This window comes from Anolis carolinensis, chromosome 1, assembly GCF_035594765.1.
Source record: "Anolis carolinensis isolate JA03-04 chromosome 1, rAnoCar3.1.pri, whole genome shotgun sequence".
In the NCBI taxonomy this organism is placed as follows: domain Eukaryota; kingdom Metazoa; phylum Chordata; class Lepidosauria; order Squamata; family Dactyloidae; genus Anolis; species Anolis carolinensis.
Window position 1 is genome coordinate 13417475 of NC_085841.1, and position 17020 is coordinate 13434494.

General features: G+C 42.9%; 1 protein-coding gene across 6 annotated transcripts in view; it reads right to left on the minus strand.

Annotated features, from left to right (window-relative positions):
• The window catches only part of eml6 (EMAP like 6), a 188362-nt gene that overhangs the window by 72382 nt on the left and 98960 nt on the right, over positions 1-17020 (minus strand). For all 6 annotated transcript variants that reach the window (XR_010002293.1, XM_062968835.1, XM_062968833.1 and 3 more), the window contains 3 exons: positions 16789-16975; positions 11839-11944; positions 11459-11552 (listed from right to left, as the gene is read on the minus strand). Coding sequence is in view for 5 of the 6 variants with exons in the window: in XM_062968835.1 (XP_062824905.1) it covers positions 11459-11552; positions 11839-11944; positions 16789-16975 (387 nt within the window). In the remaining variant the exon portion in view is untranslated. The remainder of the gene's footprint in view (positions 1-11458; positions 11553-11838; positions 11945-16788; positions 16976-17020) is intronic.

The following is a 17020-nucleotide window of genomic DNA, read 5'->3' on the forward strand; positions in this document are numbered from 1 at the left end:
CTTTCCCTTCTCTGTATTGTCACTGCTTTCTACATCAATGACAACTGCAGTTCTCGGCAACATTTCTGGCAGTTTTACCATGGGACCTAGATCCAGTCAGGGTCAGTACAGCCATCAGACCGAACTGAAAACCTTGGGGTAAAGGAATGTCCAGTTCAGGGGCAGGTAGCTCTGCTCTTAGCCCAGCTGACAGAAGAAACAAGCACTGGTCTCCAACCATGTGGAGGACCACATGTGTCCTATTGCAATGGTACCCAGCAGATGGTCTGGGATGTGGTGTTATCGATCAGCAGAGGCAGGTCAACTGACCCTTGGATCTGGATCCATGCTGTGGGCCAGTTACTTTAGCTGCAAAAACTGAAAGGGCTCTCCGTGTTTATATATCGTAAGTGAGATTATGCTCTCCAGTGTAGCCAAAATCTACAGAGGTCAAATTAATTAAGAGAGCTGTTAAGGGTAACATGTAAATCACCAGGCAATAAGCAAGCAACTATTAAATATTTAAACCATCTCAGAAGACTTGTTCCGTCCCCCAGGACGATGGTTTGCCTTACCTATTGGTCGTTTGTTTGTTTTCCCTCCTTTACATTTTGTTTGAGCCTCTGGCTGCAAAAGCCTAGGAAAAGTGGCTTGGAATCTGCAAGAGCTGGCTGCAGTTTTCTTTGCAGTGATTGGTCAAAGAGTGCAACATCTTAGGACCGCCCTTTTTACCAGGGTCTAGTCTCCATTTTAGAGTTTCATTCTGGCTATAGTCTTCCAACGTGCTGGAGCTGTGCAAGGCTAACTGGGACAAATCATCCTCAAAACCAGGCCAATCTAAGCCTATCCAAATTAGATAAGTATTGAATTATATTGATCTGGAATAGGAAATCTAGTTAGAGGAGCAGAGTTATTCCATCGCTTCTAGAACTAATCTTTGCTGTAAAGATAGGGAAGGAAAGAGTTTCTCCTTCTAATATAGGCAGCGTGATTAGGGTATAGTGGTTTTATAATCACCTTTGCCTTCTGGAACCAGGGATAATTCTGCAACTAAAACCTATAGAAATTTGTTTCATTTTCTGCAACTTTAAGATCTGTGCCAGGTTTACAACCTTGTATGAATAAACATCCTTTTTTGAAGTTATCCAGACTCAGTCGTTCAATATCTATAGGACAGCTTATAGGGATTTGCAGTTCGCCCGGATAAAGGACAGCACGTTTCAGTTTTATAGTTTTTTATTGTCCGGCGGACGGCACAGTTTTGAGGTAGATCAGCGGTTTTTCCGCTTGAGCTAGCTTGCACGGCTTATAGTTTTTTATAGTTTAGGAAGTTTAGTTTAGGCCGCGGCTTTTCCGCCTGAGCTCAGTCTGCATACCTAAAGACTCTACCAGCGTCTGAGGCAGTGGAGCCCGCTCTCAGACCTGAAGGAGTCAAATAGTGGGGCTCTATTTCCTTGCTATTTGGCTCGCGTGTGCGCACGTGGCCCAGTGGCTTTCTGGGTTTGCACAGGCTGTGCAGTTCCCAGCAACGTCCAGGGCTCCCTCGGCGGTAGACCTCGAGCCGCGGAGCACCAGCGACAGTTCTTTGGCTGGCTCTGAGGCGTGGAGCCCACCAGAACCAGGCTAGAACCTGGACAGGCCTGGCAACGCTGCTGCGAGTTCGGCCGGAGCACTCAACCGGCTTTGACAGCCTCTTCATCAGGAGTTCGGCCGGAGCACTCGGCCGGCTTTGACCTGCCTCATCGTCCTGCGGTGGTGACCTGCCTCATTGACCTGCGGCGGTGACCTGCCTCATCGTCCTGCGGTGGTGACCTGCCTCATCGTCCTGCGGTGGTGACCTGCCTCATCGTCCTGCGGTGGTGACCTGCCTCATCGTCCTGCGGTGGTGACCTGCCTCATCGTCCTGCGGTGGTGACCTGCCTCATCGTCCTGCGGTGGTGACCTGCCTCATCGTCCTGCGGTGGTGACCTGCTTCATCGACCTGCGGTGGTGACCTCCCTTCACAGCGGGGAGGAGGCGTCTCTTCTCTCCTCCTTTCCAAAGCCAGCCTCGGTGCTCCTTCGGCGGCAGGCCTCGAGCCGCAGAGCACGAGGTGCTTGAAAATTTGGCGAAGTCGCCATTTTGGCAGTTTACGTCACTCGGGCAAGGGAGGTAACAAGTGGCAAGTTGCTGTCAGTTGGCATTTTGCAACTTGCCCACCAAAATCTGGCGCCAAAGGTCACAATCTTTGTAAAGTATAGTTACTTAGTGATATATATTGCTATGGTTAAGTGCTGTGAATTGTATTATATATTGAATTTGCTTTTATTGTAAATTTACTTGCAGGTATATTGCATTTGCCTTTGTTGTAAATTTACTTGCTATTAAGAATACATAATGTCTATGCAATTTCAAGATGATACAGATGGCGTACCTCCTTCTGAGGCTGAAAGTAGGAATGAAAGGCCCCAAAGGATAAAGCACCCTTCAGCCAAGATGCTAGCCCATCTAATAGACGAAAAGGAGCTCCTCCATGTGAGGTTAGGTTCGGCATGGGAGCGCATCACAACATTAATGGACAGAATAGAGAGCTTGGGTATCACAAGGGTGCCAGCCATATTACAGACAGACCTCGAAGAAGCCTTCGGTCTTTGGAGGGGTTTAGTGTCTAAGATAGTCCAGGTCCTCGAGCGCATTAACGCCAAGGATTCAGAGTTAGAAATAGGGAGTGTTTTAGCTGACACTAATGAGAAAGAAAATAGGGTGAGGGCAATCCTAGCTTCCTTATGCAGCCATGAGACCAATCTTTTAAAATCACCTGCTGTGGCACTTAGTCTTAAGTCCAACCGCTCTAGCCAGGTATCTAAACTAAGGGAGCGTGCATCGTCTAAACACAGCCACTCTAGCAAGTCTTCTGCTGCTGGGAGTGCCATCTCTTCCCTAGCTGCCTTGCACATTAAGGAGGCTGCACGTCTGGAGCTAAAGAGCAAGGTAGCGGGGGCGGAGGCTGATGCTAAGGCAGCTGATCTCACCCTTCCCTTTAAAGAAGAAGAGCAACGACTGCAAATAGAACAGGCCCGTAGACAAAGCGAAATGCAAATGGAACAGGCCCGTAGACAAAGCGAAATGCAAATGGAACAGGCCCAAAGACAAAGCGAAATGCAAATAGAACAGGCCCGTAGACAAAGCGAAATGCAAATAGAACAGGCTCGTATAGAGATGCTTAGAATAAAGATGGATGCCGCAGCCAAAAGGGTAAGGGCTGAGACTTTGGCCAAGGCCCTAATTGAGCCACTCACAGAAGAAAATGTAAGCCAGTTACCAATACAGGACCCTTCTGCCAAAGTGTTTGCGCACCTTGGCAGCATGTACAGCCAGTTTTCGGATGAGGAACAGGGAGACTTCTCTCCTTACCCAGAGCAGGGCCCCAAAGTCACTTTTGAGTTTCCTGCAGAGCAGAGCGTCATAGCGGGGAGCTCACCCTTGCTCGAGCTACCTGTGCCTCCTGCTAAAACCCTAGGTCAGTCAATCAGGGCCTCAAGGCCGAGCGCTAGTTGGCCCCTACAGACAGCTGCACAGGGAACCATCGATTCGTCAGTGGTCGATGTCATCCCTCCAAGAGGCCAAAGGTTGACGCAAGGTACACGGTGGGAGTCCACTCCACAACAGCAAACTCCTCAATTGTTCCCTTCGACGCCGGAGTCCCAGCTTGTCTCCATCATCAGAAGTCCCAGAAGAGATCTTAAGGACAAGGGTGTCGAAAAGTTTTCGGACAAGCCTGAGGAATTTCTTCTCTGGAAGGCCACCTTCCAGAGAGCAATCAGAGACTTAAAGTTATTGCCTGAGGAAGAACTGACTCTTCTGGCTGCATGGTTGGGCCCAGCCTCATCCTCACAAGTTAAGAAGATCTACGCAGCCCACGTAGCCGATCCCGACAAAGCCCTGGAAAAGGCCTGGGCCAGGTTGCAGCAGAGGTATGGGGCCAGCACAGAGATTGAAGCATCTCTTATGGACAAGCTCCAAAGGTTCCCAGCTTTAAAACTCAAAGACTTCAAACTCTTGTGGGACCTCAGCGATCTCCTTGCGGAATTAGAGTCGGCCAAGGAGAATCCAGAACTGCCCGGTTTGAAGTGCCTCGATCAGCACCTGTCCCAGAGGCAGATCTTGACCAAGCTGCCCTTCACTTTGCAAGAACGCTGGGGACAGGAGGTCTTCAACTACAAGGAGGCCCACTCCCAGGCATACCCTCCATTTTCTCATTTGGTCCAGTTCATCACCAGGGCAGCCAGAGAAAGGAATGATCCACAGACGGGCCTCCCCACCTTATACCAAGGGACCCAGCCAGAGAAGGCACCTGAAGTGGACAAGAAACCACCTAGAGAGGCCAATAGACCTGTCAGCGTAAAGGCAGTCGAAACTCAACACAAGACTGACGAACCCAGGTCGGAGGTAAAAGAGTTGCTTTGCCCTATTCACCAAAAGCCTCACAGCTTGGCCAACTGCAGGGAGTTTAGTAGAAAGACATACAAAGAAAGGCAACAGCTAGTTCAAAAGCAGGGAATCTGCTTTAGATGCTGTGGAGCAACTCCACACTTTGCATCCAACTGCAAAGAAAACATCAAGTGTGAGAAATGCAACAGCCTCAAGCATTGCACCGCAATGCACAACTCCAATATCATCTCCCACCCCAAAGAGAACGCTTCACCAAAAGAAAAGTCAGCAGTCGAAGACACCGACAAGCCAGCCGCACCAGAGATGCAGGTGGAAGTTTCAGCAGTCGCCTGTACAGAGCTGTGTTCTGACTCGCACCAGTACAGAGTTTGTCATCCTATCTGCCTAGCGGATGTATATCCAGCCAAGAGCCCTTGGCTTAGAAAGAGACTCTATGTGGCCCTGGATTCACAGAGCGACGCCTCCCTGGCTACTCCAGAGTTCTTCCGCATGTTTGACCTTAAAACCAAGATGGTCGACTACACTATGACTACGTGTGCAGGAAAAAAGAAGTTGCAGGGTCGCATAGCATCTGGCTTCGTTGTCTCCTCTTGCGACCAGAAGAGACAGTTCAAGTTGCCAGACCTGATTGAGTGTTCCTCTATTCCCCGGAACAAAAGGCAGATTGTCACCAGAGAAGTTGTGGAGGCTCATCCACACTTGCGAAGGCTAAAGAATGCTATACCAGCCTTTCGGCCAGATGTGGACATTGCCCTTTTGCTTGGCTCGGACTGCCCGAGCTTGTTCTGTGTGAACGACCAAGTTAAAGGACCTCCAGGTGCACCTATCGCACAACAATTGCCATTAGGCTGGACAGTCATAGGCCCAGTGTGCATAAACAAGATGCACCCACTATCGTCGTTGGACTCCAATCAAGCACAGGTGCTTAAAGGTGGACGTCCTACACTTGTGCGCAGTTGCCTAAGTCATATCTCGGTCTACTGCCAAGCAATAACTCCAGAGTATTCCTCCATCTTCAAAGTCTCTGAGAGAGACGAAGCCACAGCGCTCTCGAAAGATGAGCAAAGGTTTTCGGACATTATGAATGCTCAAGTCTCACGAAGTGCAGAGGTGAAAGCCTGCAAATCAACCACAGAAATCAAGATGGGCCAAAGATCTTGTCTGGAACGACACCATTTTGAACGTTTTTCGGAATGGCACAGTCTTCTTAGAGCAGTTGCTAGGCTTATACATCGCTTAGTCTGCAAAGATAGTCAGCCTTTGCAAGTTCAGGACATGTTGAAGGCTAAGGGAGTAATATTCAGGTCAGTTCAGAGGCATGAGTTTAGTCTAGAAATAGCCAGGTTAGAACAAGGGCTTGACACCCCCAGCCGGAGTTTCTTGCGTGAGTTAAACCCATTTCTAGACAAGGAGGGCATTTTAAGAGTGGGAGGGAGGTTAGCTAAGGCTAAACTCAAAGTGTGTACAAAGAACCCCATCATTGTACCCCCCAATAGCCATATTGCTTTGTTGTTGGTTCGTCACTACCATGAGAAAATCCATCATCAAGGTAGAACTCTGACTGAGGCGACCCTTAGAAATGAAGGCCTGTGGGTGGTAAATGCTAAAAGTTTGGTCAGCAGTGTTATTTTTAAGTGTGTCAAATGTCGGCGACTCAGACGAAACTGTCAAAGTCAGTTGATGGCAGAACTACCTCAGGATAGGACTTTGACAGACCCTCCCTTTTCCCATGTGGGAATCGATGTGTTTGGTCCTTGGGAGATTGTCACTAGGAAAACCAGGGGTGGTGTTGTAAATAACAAAAGATGTGCGGTTTTGTTTACTTGTTTGTCAGTACGAGCTGTCCATATAGAGGTTGCAGAGGGAATGGACACTTCATCATTCATAAATGCATTGAAAAGGTTCATAGCCCTCAGAGGGCCAATTAAGTCAATTCGATCGGACTGTGGCACCAATTTTGCATGTGCAGACCTTAGCCAACCACTTCAGGAAGAGGTGGAAGGCCGAATACTTAAGCCAGCTTCCAACCAGAAGACTCTGGCAAACCCCAGAGGACAATTTCAAGGTGGGAAACCTTGTGTTGCTAAAGGACAAAGACTTGCCCCGCTATGCCTGGCCTATGGGCATTACACTAAAGACCTTTCCTTGCCCTGATGGTAAGGTTAGAAAAGTTCAGGTAAAGACTCATAGTAAGGACAAAATGTCTGTCCTGGACAGACCAACCAGCAATCTCGTGTTGCTTGTCCAAAGTGTGTAAGTTTTATACTGTTTTATTGTTGTGTATACAAAGGTGTTTGTATGTTTTTGATTGGTAAATTCCCACATCCTGGGAATTTAGCGGGGAGTGTTCCGTCCCCCAGGACGATGGTTTGCCTTACCTATTGGTCGTTTGTTTGTTTTCCCTCCTTTACATTTTGTTTGAGCCTCTGGCTGCAAAAGCCTAGGAAAAGTGGCTTGGAATCTGCAAGAGCTGGCTGCAGTTTTCTTTGCAGTGATTGGTCAAAGAGTGCAACATCTTAGGACCGCCCTTTTTACCAGGGTCTAGTCTCCATTTTAGAGTTTCATTCTGGCTATAGTCTTCCAACGTGCTGGAGCTGTGCAAGGCTAACTGGGACAAATCATCCTCAAAACCAGGCCAATCTAAGCCTATCCAAATTAGATAAGTATTGAATTATATTGATCTGGAATAGGAAATCTAGTTAGAGGAGCAGAGTTATTCCATCGCTTCTAGAACTAATCTTTGCTGTAAAGATAGGGAAGGAAAGAGTTTCTCCTTCTAATATAGGCAGCGTGATTAGGGTATAGTGGTTTTATAATCACCTTTGCCTTCTGGAACCAGGGATAATTCTGCAACTAAAACCTATAGAAATTTGTTTCATTTTCTGCAACTTTAAGATCTGTGCCAGGTTTACAACCTTGTATGAATAAACATCCTTTTTTGAAGTTATCCAGACTCAGTCGTTCAATATCTATAGGACAGCTTATAGGGATTTGCAGTTCGCCCGGATAAAGGACAGCACGTTTCAGTTTTATAGTTTTTTATTGTCCGGCGGACGGCACAAGACTGGAAGATCTATGATAAACAATTAAAGTATATTATATAGACAGATGAAAGGGTGGAAATTAAAACAGTATTTCAAAGAGCTGTTACACTGACAAAAATAAGACCTTAAAAATGCTTCCTGATTAATTCAAATTACATTTGTCCTGGTGAGTTCTGGGATTTGCCATGCCCAGTATTAAATGATTAAATCATGGGCTGATGCACTACTTGTGATACATTATCAGATACAGCTGGATGTAAAATTTGGCCCCACTGAGGGCAAACCAATTACTGTATCTGCCCTTCCCCAAATGTTCAGCTTTCATTTTTAAAAAGAGCATTATCTATTTCAAAGTGAAGGGAACTCAAACAGCCCAATATTATCTTTCAAATTACAGTAGAGTCTCGCTTATTCAACCTTCACTCATCCAACGTTCTGTATTATCCAATGCAGTCTGCCTCCCGCCTGGATTCACAGTTGTTTCTCTAGACAGCAGTTCTATCTTTATTGCAATGTTTTGGTGCCAAATTCGTAAATACAGTAATTACTACATAACGCTACCGTGTATTGAACTGTTTTTTCTGTTGTAAAACGTGATGTCTTGGTGCTTAATTTGTAAAATCATAACGTAAGTTGATGTTTAATAGGCATTCCCTTAATCTCTCATTATTCAACATTTTTGCTTATCCAATGTTCTGCTGGCCCGTTTATATTGGATAAGCAAGACTCTACTGTATATTAAAAAAGGGGAACTCAGCCCTTTCTAAAAGTTACTTTAAAAATAACCTGTTCTGTAACTCATGATGATGAAGCACCATCCTAAAAGTAGTTCCTTGTTAAGTGTCTCTTCCTTAGTCATTACCTTTCCTTTAGGTTGAGAATGGAAGACAAACTTTTAGAGTTGCTAAGAGAATGCCTTAAATCCTGAAAAAGTCTGCTCAAAATACCACTCTAATAGTAAATAGTCAATGGGTAGCTAGAGGAAAAACCGAAGACTGTTATAGAAGAATGGTATAGAAAATGGATTTTCAGCAGGTGTGCCTTATTATCTGATTGCCTGACAAGCAACACCTGCTGACATTCCTTCTTCCATACCACTATTAAAGATACAGAAGCCCTTTCCAATTTTCACTCTGACAGCCCTATTAAAAATGTTACTTACAGTATTAATCAGCAAATGTGGCATTGTTCTCACATTTGGCATCATTTTCCTTAGCAACTCTGCTTCCCCAGGTGAATTGCTACAGGTGACTAATTGCTTGTAAACTATTTATCGCAACTCCACCAAAAGTTGGATGCAGCAGAAGGAGAACACAGAAAGATGTCTCACAGGGAGGAGGAAGGAGGAGGAAGGAGGAAGGATTGCAGGAGTCATTCCTCCATCATCTCCATCAACACCACCACCATCCCAAGCTGTTTTTGTGGGCTTTCGAGGTAGCAAGAAATGGCAACCAACAGGAGAGCAGGTGGTTTGACTAAAGGCAGGTCTCCTAACAGTCTGGAGGTTTTCACCATAGTCTCCTGGAGAGGTATAAAATCATCTTGCTAGATATCCTTCTTCCTACCCACACATTTGGTGGATAGAGCATGGTTTTGTCAATTTGAGGTCTGTATGAACTACCTAATATATTTTGTAAGACTTTGTCAGTTTTGTATGGAACCAGATCCAGTTTTGGAGGAGACAGATCAGTTGGGGGTTCCTCCTATGGGACCTTGGGTCATGGACAACAGGCATCACACCCAGCAAAGAAGCGGACGACCTACTGAAACTTCCAGGAGGCAGGGGATTCAATGACTCTTGACCAAGTACTACCCCTGTTCTACTACTCCAAGTTGTTCTTCCAGATTGGGCTGAGATGCAGATCACTGGCCAACAGCTGGATCAGCCAGTTTACTGCTCTTGGTATGCGCTCTTGGTATGTGCATGGCTCTTTTCCCAGCTGTAGCCAATAAAATACATCACTTTTTTCATTCCAACCTTATGATGATCGGTGTCAGTGAAAGACACAGACTGTCCATCTCAATTGTTGGACCTGTAATTTAATATACCAATTCTCCTTCATTTTCATTCACTAAGCCAGTGATTCCAAACTCTAGTACTGCAAGTCTTCTGGACTAGAACTCCCAGAAGGTTTAGCAGTCACTGGATGAAGTCATTAGGGTCCTGGCCCAAAAGATCTGGAAGACTAGAGTTTGGGAAGCAGTCATCTAGGTTATTATCAACAATAGGACTAGAAGAGGTCCTGAGAGCCAACTCAACTTTGACCTGATCACCTTCTTATGCTTGGCTGCATTTTATATAGCCAAAGGCAGGCCTGCACAACCTGAGGCCGTCCAGCTGTTTTGGCCTCCAACTCCCAAAATTCCTGGCCAGCTTGCCCAATGGCCAGGAATTCTGTGAGTTGGAGGCCAAAACAGCTGGATAACCGTAGGTTGTGCAGACCTAGCCTAAGGGCTTGGATCTCTTACATTTGGATGAGGGGGAGGGATGCATAAATACAATAAGCTGTGCATGGGGATTTTCCGTTTGTTATAATGGCAAAGGTTGCTTGATTTGTGAACATGCTGAGGAGAGATAGGATACATATCTATGCATGTAAGTAGCAGTGGCTGTGTGGGATATATATTTCCTTTTCATCATAGAGAACTATCTGGGGGAAGTGTTTAAACAACAATTAGGAGGGGGATAGATCCACTCCTCCATTACTTAATAATGACTTTTATTTTCTAGAGATTTGGCAGAGATTTGATGCACAGCCCTGCCATCCTTATCTTGTCTAGACCTCAGTCTGTCACTGAGGTATCCTGGGTACGCAACAATTTGTTTGGCACAGCATTTACCCAAGTTCAATTGTATGGAAAACTTCCAATTAAAAAATGAACTAACACATATCTTCTACTGTATCTGTCAATTGCACTCCAAGCGTACTGTGTTGAGGAAGATCATTGAGACAAATGATTGGCTTGAACACTACCTCACCATTTTTATTTTATAAAAATGAAAAAACCATTGAAAAGCTGAAATGAGGACATCCTTTAGGAAACCAATCTGATACATGACCAAGCTCTTCCCACTGCTTCAACCCTTCAAACAGTTACAAAAGGTTGTTTGCTCTTGCTGGGTTAACAGCTAAGCTCCCAGATAGCAAATTAAATCAAAGACTCACTAGAAACTGTTTATCCACATTGAGGAAAGGCAAGATGAGAGTAGGGCTAGAACAGGTGGCCTGACAGAAACAGGAGAGACTTGCAAATCTATTTATATCAAGTGAAACTCCACCACTAAAATTGAATGGCAGATGTACTCGGAGAGGGAATTTCCACTTCAGCTGACCATCATACACAGCAGGAGGGCATGCATAGCTCATTTGATTCAAATGCTTTGGACACTGCAGTATCAAGGGAGAGATGACTGTAGGGATGCATTCTGGCCTGACATATAAATTCAGATCTTATGTTGTTCCACATGGTCAAAGAACATTTGAGGTGTATCTGCCAACTCCACATTCTTGCTGCATCCCTCATTACCCTGCACCGTATCTCATGTTGTTTCACAAAGAACCTTAATCCAATGGGAAAAATCTTAAGAGCACAATGGAGGTATGAAATCCCGTTTAAATGACCATTAATGCTATGCTACTCATGGAAGAAAACTGAGGTTCAAGACCAAGGATTTCAGCATATCTATGCAACCAAACCAAGTAATGTCCCAACCAGAATTCTATTTACTGTAAAAGAGAGAGAGAGATGAGGGAAAGCACAATCAGGGTGGAAGGCCACATGCCAACCTTTGGACAAATCACACCATGCATGGTCTGATCCAAACATGAAGGTCTAACACACAGATGAGCTGTCAGGCATACAGAAGAATATCTGCATACATTTAAGGTGTATATGTGGTGTTGATGGTGAGAGAATATCTTGAAATAGTATCCTACAATTACAGTTTAACAATATTCTTAAAAGTATACTATTCAGAATGTTAAATATGATAATATTCTTACTTTGTTGCTGCCATCTTCTCCCCTTTTTTCCAGTCCCAGAGTACAATTGTATGGTTATCATCTAATCCAATCGATGCCAAACATTTACCATCAGCTGTACAAAAGCAATTCACATGAAAAGTAAGATATTGGGTCAAGTGAAGAATGACACATTGGGTCAAAGTACTTGGTAACAATATAGTTGCATATGTTAACATGGTGCTTGGCTCACTTCACAGCCATTGGGCAGGGCTTGTATAGGAGGAGGACAAGGCAGCTTGCTCCTCCAAGGAGCACAAAAAAAGAAATTGACTTTTTAATATCAACATTATTTGAGTTAGTATGGAGATTGAGCAGTTTGTGTTTTCACTCTGTTGTTAGTATAATGAATAGCACCTTACCTGAAAAATCCAGTGCACACACTCCTCTTTGGTGTTGGCCTTTTAGCAGTGATAAACATTTGAGTGTCTGGGTATCCCAAATGTGTATAGCGGCATCCCTCCCAACCTAAATGAAAGTATTGCATCTTAGAGCTGTACATGCAAAACCAGTCAGTAATGAGTCTTAGTCATCACAATCTACCTACATCTAAGGAAATATGTATATATGCATGTTTGTACCTCAAAGGCTCCTACATGGCTTGATGGATCCGGACCAAATTTGACACACATATCTTTCATTATACAACTTAAAATCCACCCTTTTTGTTATGTACCATTCATTTTTAAAACGATCTACACTGGCAGTTCACGCTGCAGTGCTGGGATGAAACCACAAGAGGATAGAATATACATAGATAGAAAGGCTACCTCAAAGGGAGAGACGACAAATTAGAGGTTTAAAGCATCAGCGAGGTGAGTCTCTCTGAGAGCCTAGCCATCAATAAAGAGTCTTTCAGAGGACCAGAGCACCTTATGGAAACATTCTAAAGAAGAGCCAGAAATCTTTTAAATAGTTCTTGCACATTTCACTTTCAAAGACCATCCAAAATTCAAGTGACATTACATGCACTTCAACAGTTTATCTGCCTGTCTGGTAGGGTTTAAATTACCTCCCAAAAACCCTCTGCTGATTTTCTATGAGAATGTAAAAAAATATGTGAAAAGTAAGAATGTTTTACCACTGTCACTGCTGCAAAATAGGCATGGCAGCGTATTTTCATTTTTAATGTTATTTGTAACTTTTATTTTAATATTATCCTTTGCAATCTTAATGTCTTATTTATTTATTTATTTTATTTTATTTTATTTATATACTGCTCTTCTCCCCCAGGGGGATACACACAATTTTTTGTGTGTAATGCAAATGTTATTATGGTTGAATAAATAATTTTAAGCTTCTATCTGTTTTATTTATGCCCTTTTTACCATATTGTAGGATGTAGGTAGAAATATAGATACATAAAAGAATGCAAATTTGTTACAACAACTTTCTGCTTGTTCACTTATTTATTTATTATTTATTTCAGACATTTCTACCCTGCTTTCTCCAATGAGCTCAAGGCGGCTTACAAGATCATTAAAACCACATCCTAACATCAGCTATATAAATAAGACATAAAAACAACATCAACCATATATAAATAAGACATACAGTAGAGTCTCGCTTATCCAACGTAAACGGGCCGGCAGAACGTTGGATAAGCGAATATGTTGGATAATAAGGAGAGATTAAGGAAAAGCCTATTAAACGTTAAATTAGGTTATGATTTTACAAATTAAGCACCAAAACATCATGTTATACAACAAATTTGACAGAAAAAGTAGTTCAATACACAGTAATGCTATGTAGTAATTACTGTATTTACAAATTTAGCACCAAAATATCACGATATATTGAAAACATGGACTCAAAAAATGCGTTGGATAATCCAGAACGTTGGATAAGCGAGTGTTGGATAAGTGAGACTCTACTGTACAAGCAGAAAAGCCTTAACAAAGTAGCACTATCAAAATGGTAAAATTTGATTCAATAGAATATAGAATACCTCTAAAATTTCCAGATAACCATATAGCAGGATTCAATGAAATCAAAAAAAGCTTTGTTAAACAGGAAGATCTTGAAAAGATAGATTTTTAGAGGTGCACTGTGTAGGCTTTTCTACTGAAAAGTTAGGCCAAATAGGCTTGGGAATCTCTGATCTAGACCTTTCTCAATCTGGTTCCAGGGCAAGATCTGACACTAAGGTAGGGCCCTTCCACACAACCACATATTCCAGAATATCAAGGCAGTTAATCCACAATATTTGCTTTGAACTGGGTTATCTGAGTCCACATTGCCATATATTCCAGTTCAAAGCAGATAATGTGGGATTTTATTCAGCTGTGTGGAAGGGGCCTCAGAGGCATGTTATGGTTCTATTCTTACTGCTTAGGCCACTTTTTGAAGAATGCAAGAGGGGAGGAGAGGGATCTCAATGAAAATAATCTCCATGTAATTACAATCAGCCACTGGGTGAAGTCATTAGGGCATTTGGAATGAGATCTGTCTTCAGTATGCTAATTACTCTCATCTGAATCTCTCTCTATATATATATGAGGGAAAGGCAAATTGAAACCTTCCAAATGTTGTCGGATTGCAAATGCCAGCAATCATGGGCAGCACAGCTCTTGGTGAGGAACACCGGACATTGCAGTTCAACTGGAAGGCTGCATGATTGCCATCTCAGCTTTAGACCATCTGGTTCAGATGAGCACGTGAAGATGTTGGTCTAGTGCCTGCATCTGGAATGAGCAGCTCATCTTATACCAATCTGCCAGTGCCTTAGCATATTTAGAGTAGGCTTCTCTTTGGGTTGATCTATTGAGGAAATTTTGCTGCATAGGAAGAAGGAAATAGAATTTTTCCATGGTGGCACTAACCTCCCAAAAGAAGGACCCACACTGCTTATAAGTGTGGTTAATATATTCTATTTGGTCTGTTTTTATGCCTTTAATTTTCATTGGGATTTTGTTTTATGGTAGTATTGTAATATATCAACTGTGTTCTCTTGATGATGGTTTTAAAATGGTTTTTAACAAATGAATACATCTATATATATATAAAAAAATGTAATGTGCATAATTAGGACCAAGTTAACAACAAAACTACTGGGCCAAATCACACCAAATTTGGCCACAAAACGAATCACTTTCCAAGGGGTGATTATCAAAAAGAAAAGAAAACACCATGTCCATATGTAGAAAGCGGCCAGGCTTTTAATCTGCAAGAGTATTCAGTGCAATTCAAGCTGGCCAAACAAGGATTCCCCTACAAAGAAAGTAGCCAGGCTTCAAAGTGGTTCTTTGATTGAAGGTGCTACTCCAGCTTGCCAAACAAGGATTCCCCTAGGTATAACAGCTAGGCATTGAAGCTTCAAGGCTATTCAGTGCAATTCAACCAGCCCAACAAAGGATTAACCTTGGTAGAAGGTGGCCAGGCTTTGAAGCAGCAATACTACTCTGTACTATTGAAGCTGACCAACCAAAGATTCCCCTAGATAGCAAGCAGCCAGGCTTTGAACCAGCGAGGCTATTTATTGCAATTCTAGCAGCCCAAGAAAACATTCCCCTAGAACGCAAGTATCCAGACTTCCAAAGGATTCCCATAAAAAGAAAACAACAAGGCTTTGAGGCTGCAAGGCTATTCACCTGGCCAACAAAGGATTCCCATACACCACAGCAATGCATGGCCAGGCACAGCTAATGAATAATAAACATTCAAGTACGTCTCCTTGGAAACCCTCTGCTGCATGCTTAGGGTTGTGTGTTTTACCTATACCTATATGAAGTTCCTCTTCTTCGTTCCAGTTCTGTATCCTTATCAGCCAATTTTTTAAAAATAACACTGGGCTGCAATCTTTTTTTTTCTTGATATAACCCTCGGCTTTATTACTCTGTCCTCTTTTGCCTTTCTTCCTGCTACTCTTGCAGTCTCTTCAGTACTTTGTCTTTCCTTTGCTATTTGGCTTTTGGCTATTCCTCCACTGAGCTTTAAAGCCTTCAAGCATTTCTTTCCTCCTTTCTGAATTCTATTTTGAGGTGCTCCTTTGACCAGCACTATCACATTGATGATTCATGTAACATCCTCTTCATTTCTACTGGCTCCCCTCCAGCCAAACGAAATAAAATGCTTCCTATGATTTATACTTTGAGGTTTTTAGCCATGAACGGAGTCTTTCATTCTTCTATCTTGTCTTTTAAACTTTCCCCTAACTTTCCTGCTCTCTCCGCTATTCTTTTCTTGTGGCAAAGGTGTAATTTCGTAAGGATCTCAGATTTCCATTTGATCCCACATACAAGCCAATAAACCAGAACTTTGCAGGTATGCAGTTAGCTTAAATGGAGATTTTGTGGATACAGCTGACAATTTCTTTTCTTATTTATTTATTTATTTCAATTATTTATACCCCGCCCTTCTCACCCGAGGGGACTCAGGGCGGCTTACAAGTGGCAATTGATGCCGTTACACTGATATACAATAAACTAAAATGATTAAAACAGTTAAAACAGTCATAAAATAGTCATAAAATACAATATACAAGTTAGGGTTTTTCATATTTTGTCAAACCTTACATTATTTCATCTGTCTATCCCTCTCTTGTACTACAAATCAAGACAATTTAAATAGAAAGTGTAAGATGCGTTCTAAGAGTAGTCAAAAAGTACTCTTAAACGTGTTTACTTTAAGGAAGTCTCAATTGATTATATTGTAAAATGCTTAAACCATTTGGATTAAAAGTGGCTGTGATATTTTGTAGAAATGTTTGCAGAAAATTGCTTAAGAGAGCGTAAGAGTTTTTTTTGTGTCAAGAGCGACTTCAGAAACTGCAAGTCACTTCTGATGTGAGAAAATTGGCTGTCTGCAAGGATGTTGCCCAGGGGATGCCTGGATGTGGCATCCTGTGGGAGGCTTCTCTCATGTCCATACATGAGAATCTGGAGCTGACAGATGGGAGATCACCCTGCTCCTTAGATTCAAACTGCTGACCTTTCAGTCACCAATCCTTCCGGCACAAGGATTTAACCCAATGGTTCTCAACCTGGGGTCCCCAGATGTTTTTGGCCTACAACTCCCAGAAATCCCAGCCAGTTTACCAGCTGTTAGGATTTCTGGGAGTTGAAGACCAAAAACATCTGGGGACCACAGGTTGAGAACCACTGGTTTAACCCATTGTGCCACCGGGGGCCATTGCTATGTTTCTATCAAAACTAAAGTGGCTTTTTGAAAAAAGGGACTAGACAGTCCTATCTGGAAGCTGATAATATTATTTCATTTGGTAAATTTTAAGTTACAACATTACATCATCTTAAATTTTACAAAACAAAACAAATCCACCTTTGATTTGTCATCATTTTTTTCTAAAGACTCACTTGTCCAGTAGCAACAAAATCTTTCACAGGATGGATGGCTAAGCTGAGGATATCGTCATCATGACCAAGATACAGTCTTTGGGTGTGTTGTTGTCTACTATACACAACAGCAACAGCAGCAATATGGTAAACCACTTCCCCAGTTTGTGTGTAGAATAAATTGTTTCGACAGTCATAGCCTCTATAACTGAAATAAATTAAAAAAACACACACACACACACACACAAATGTG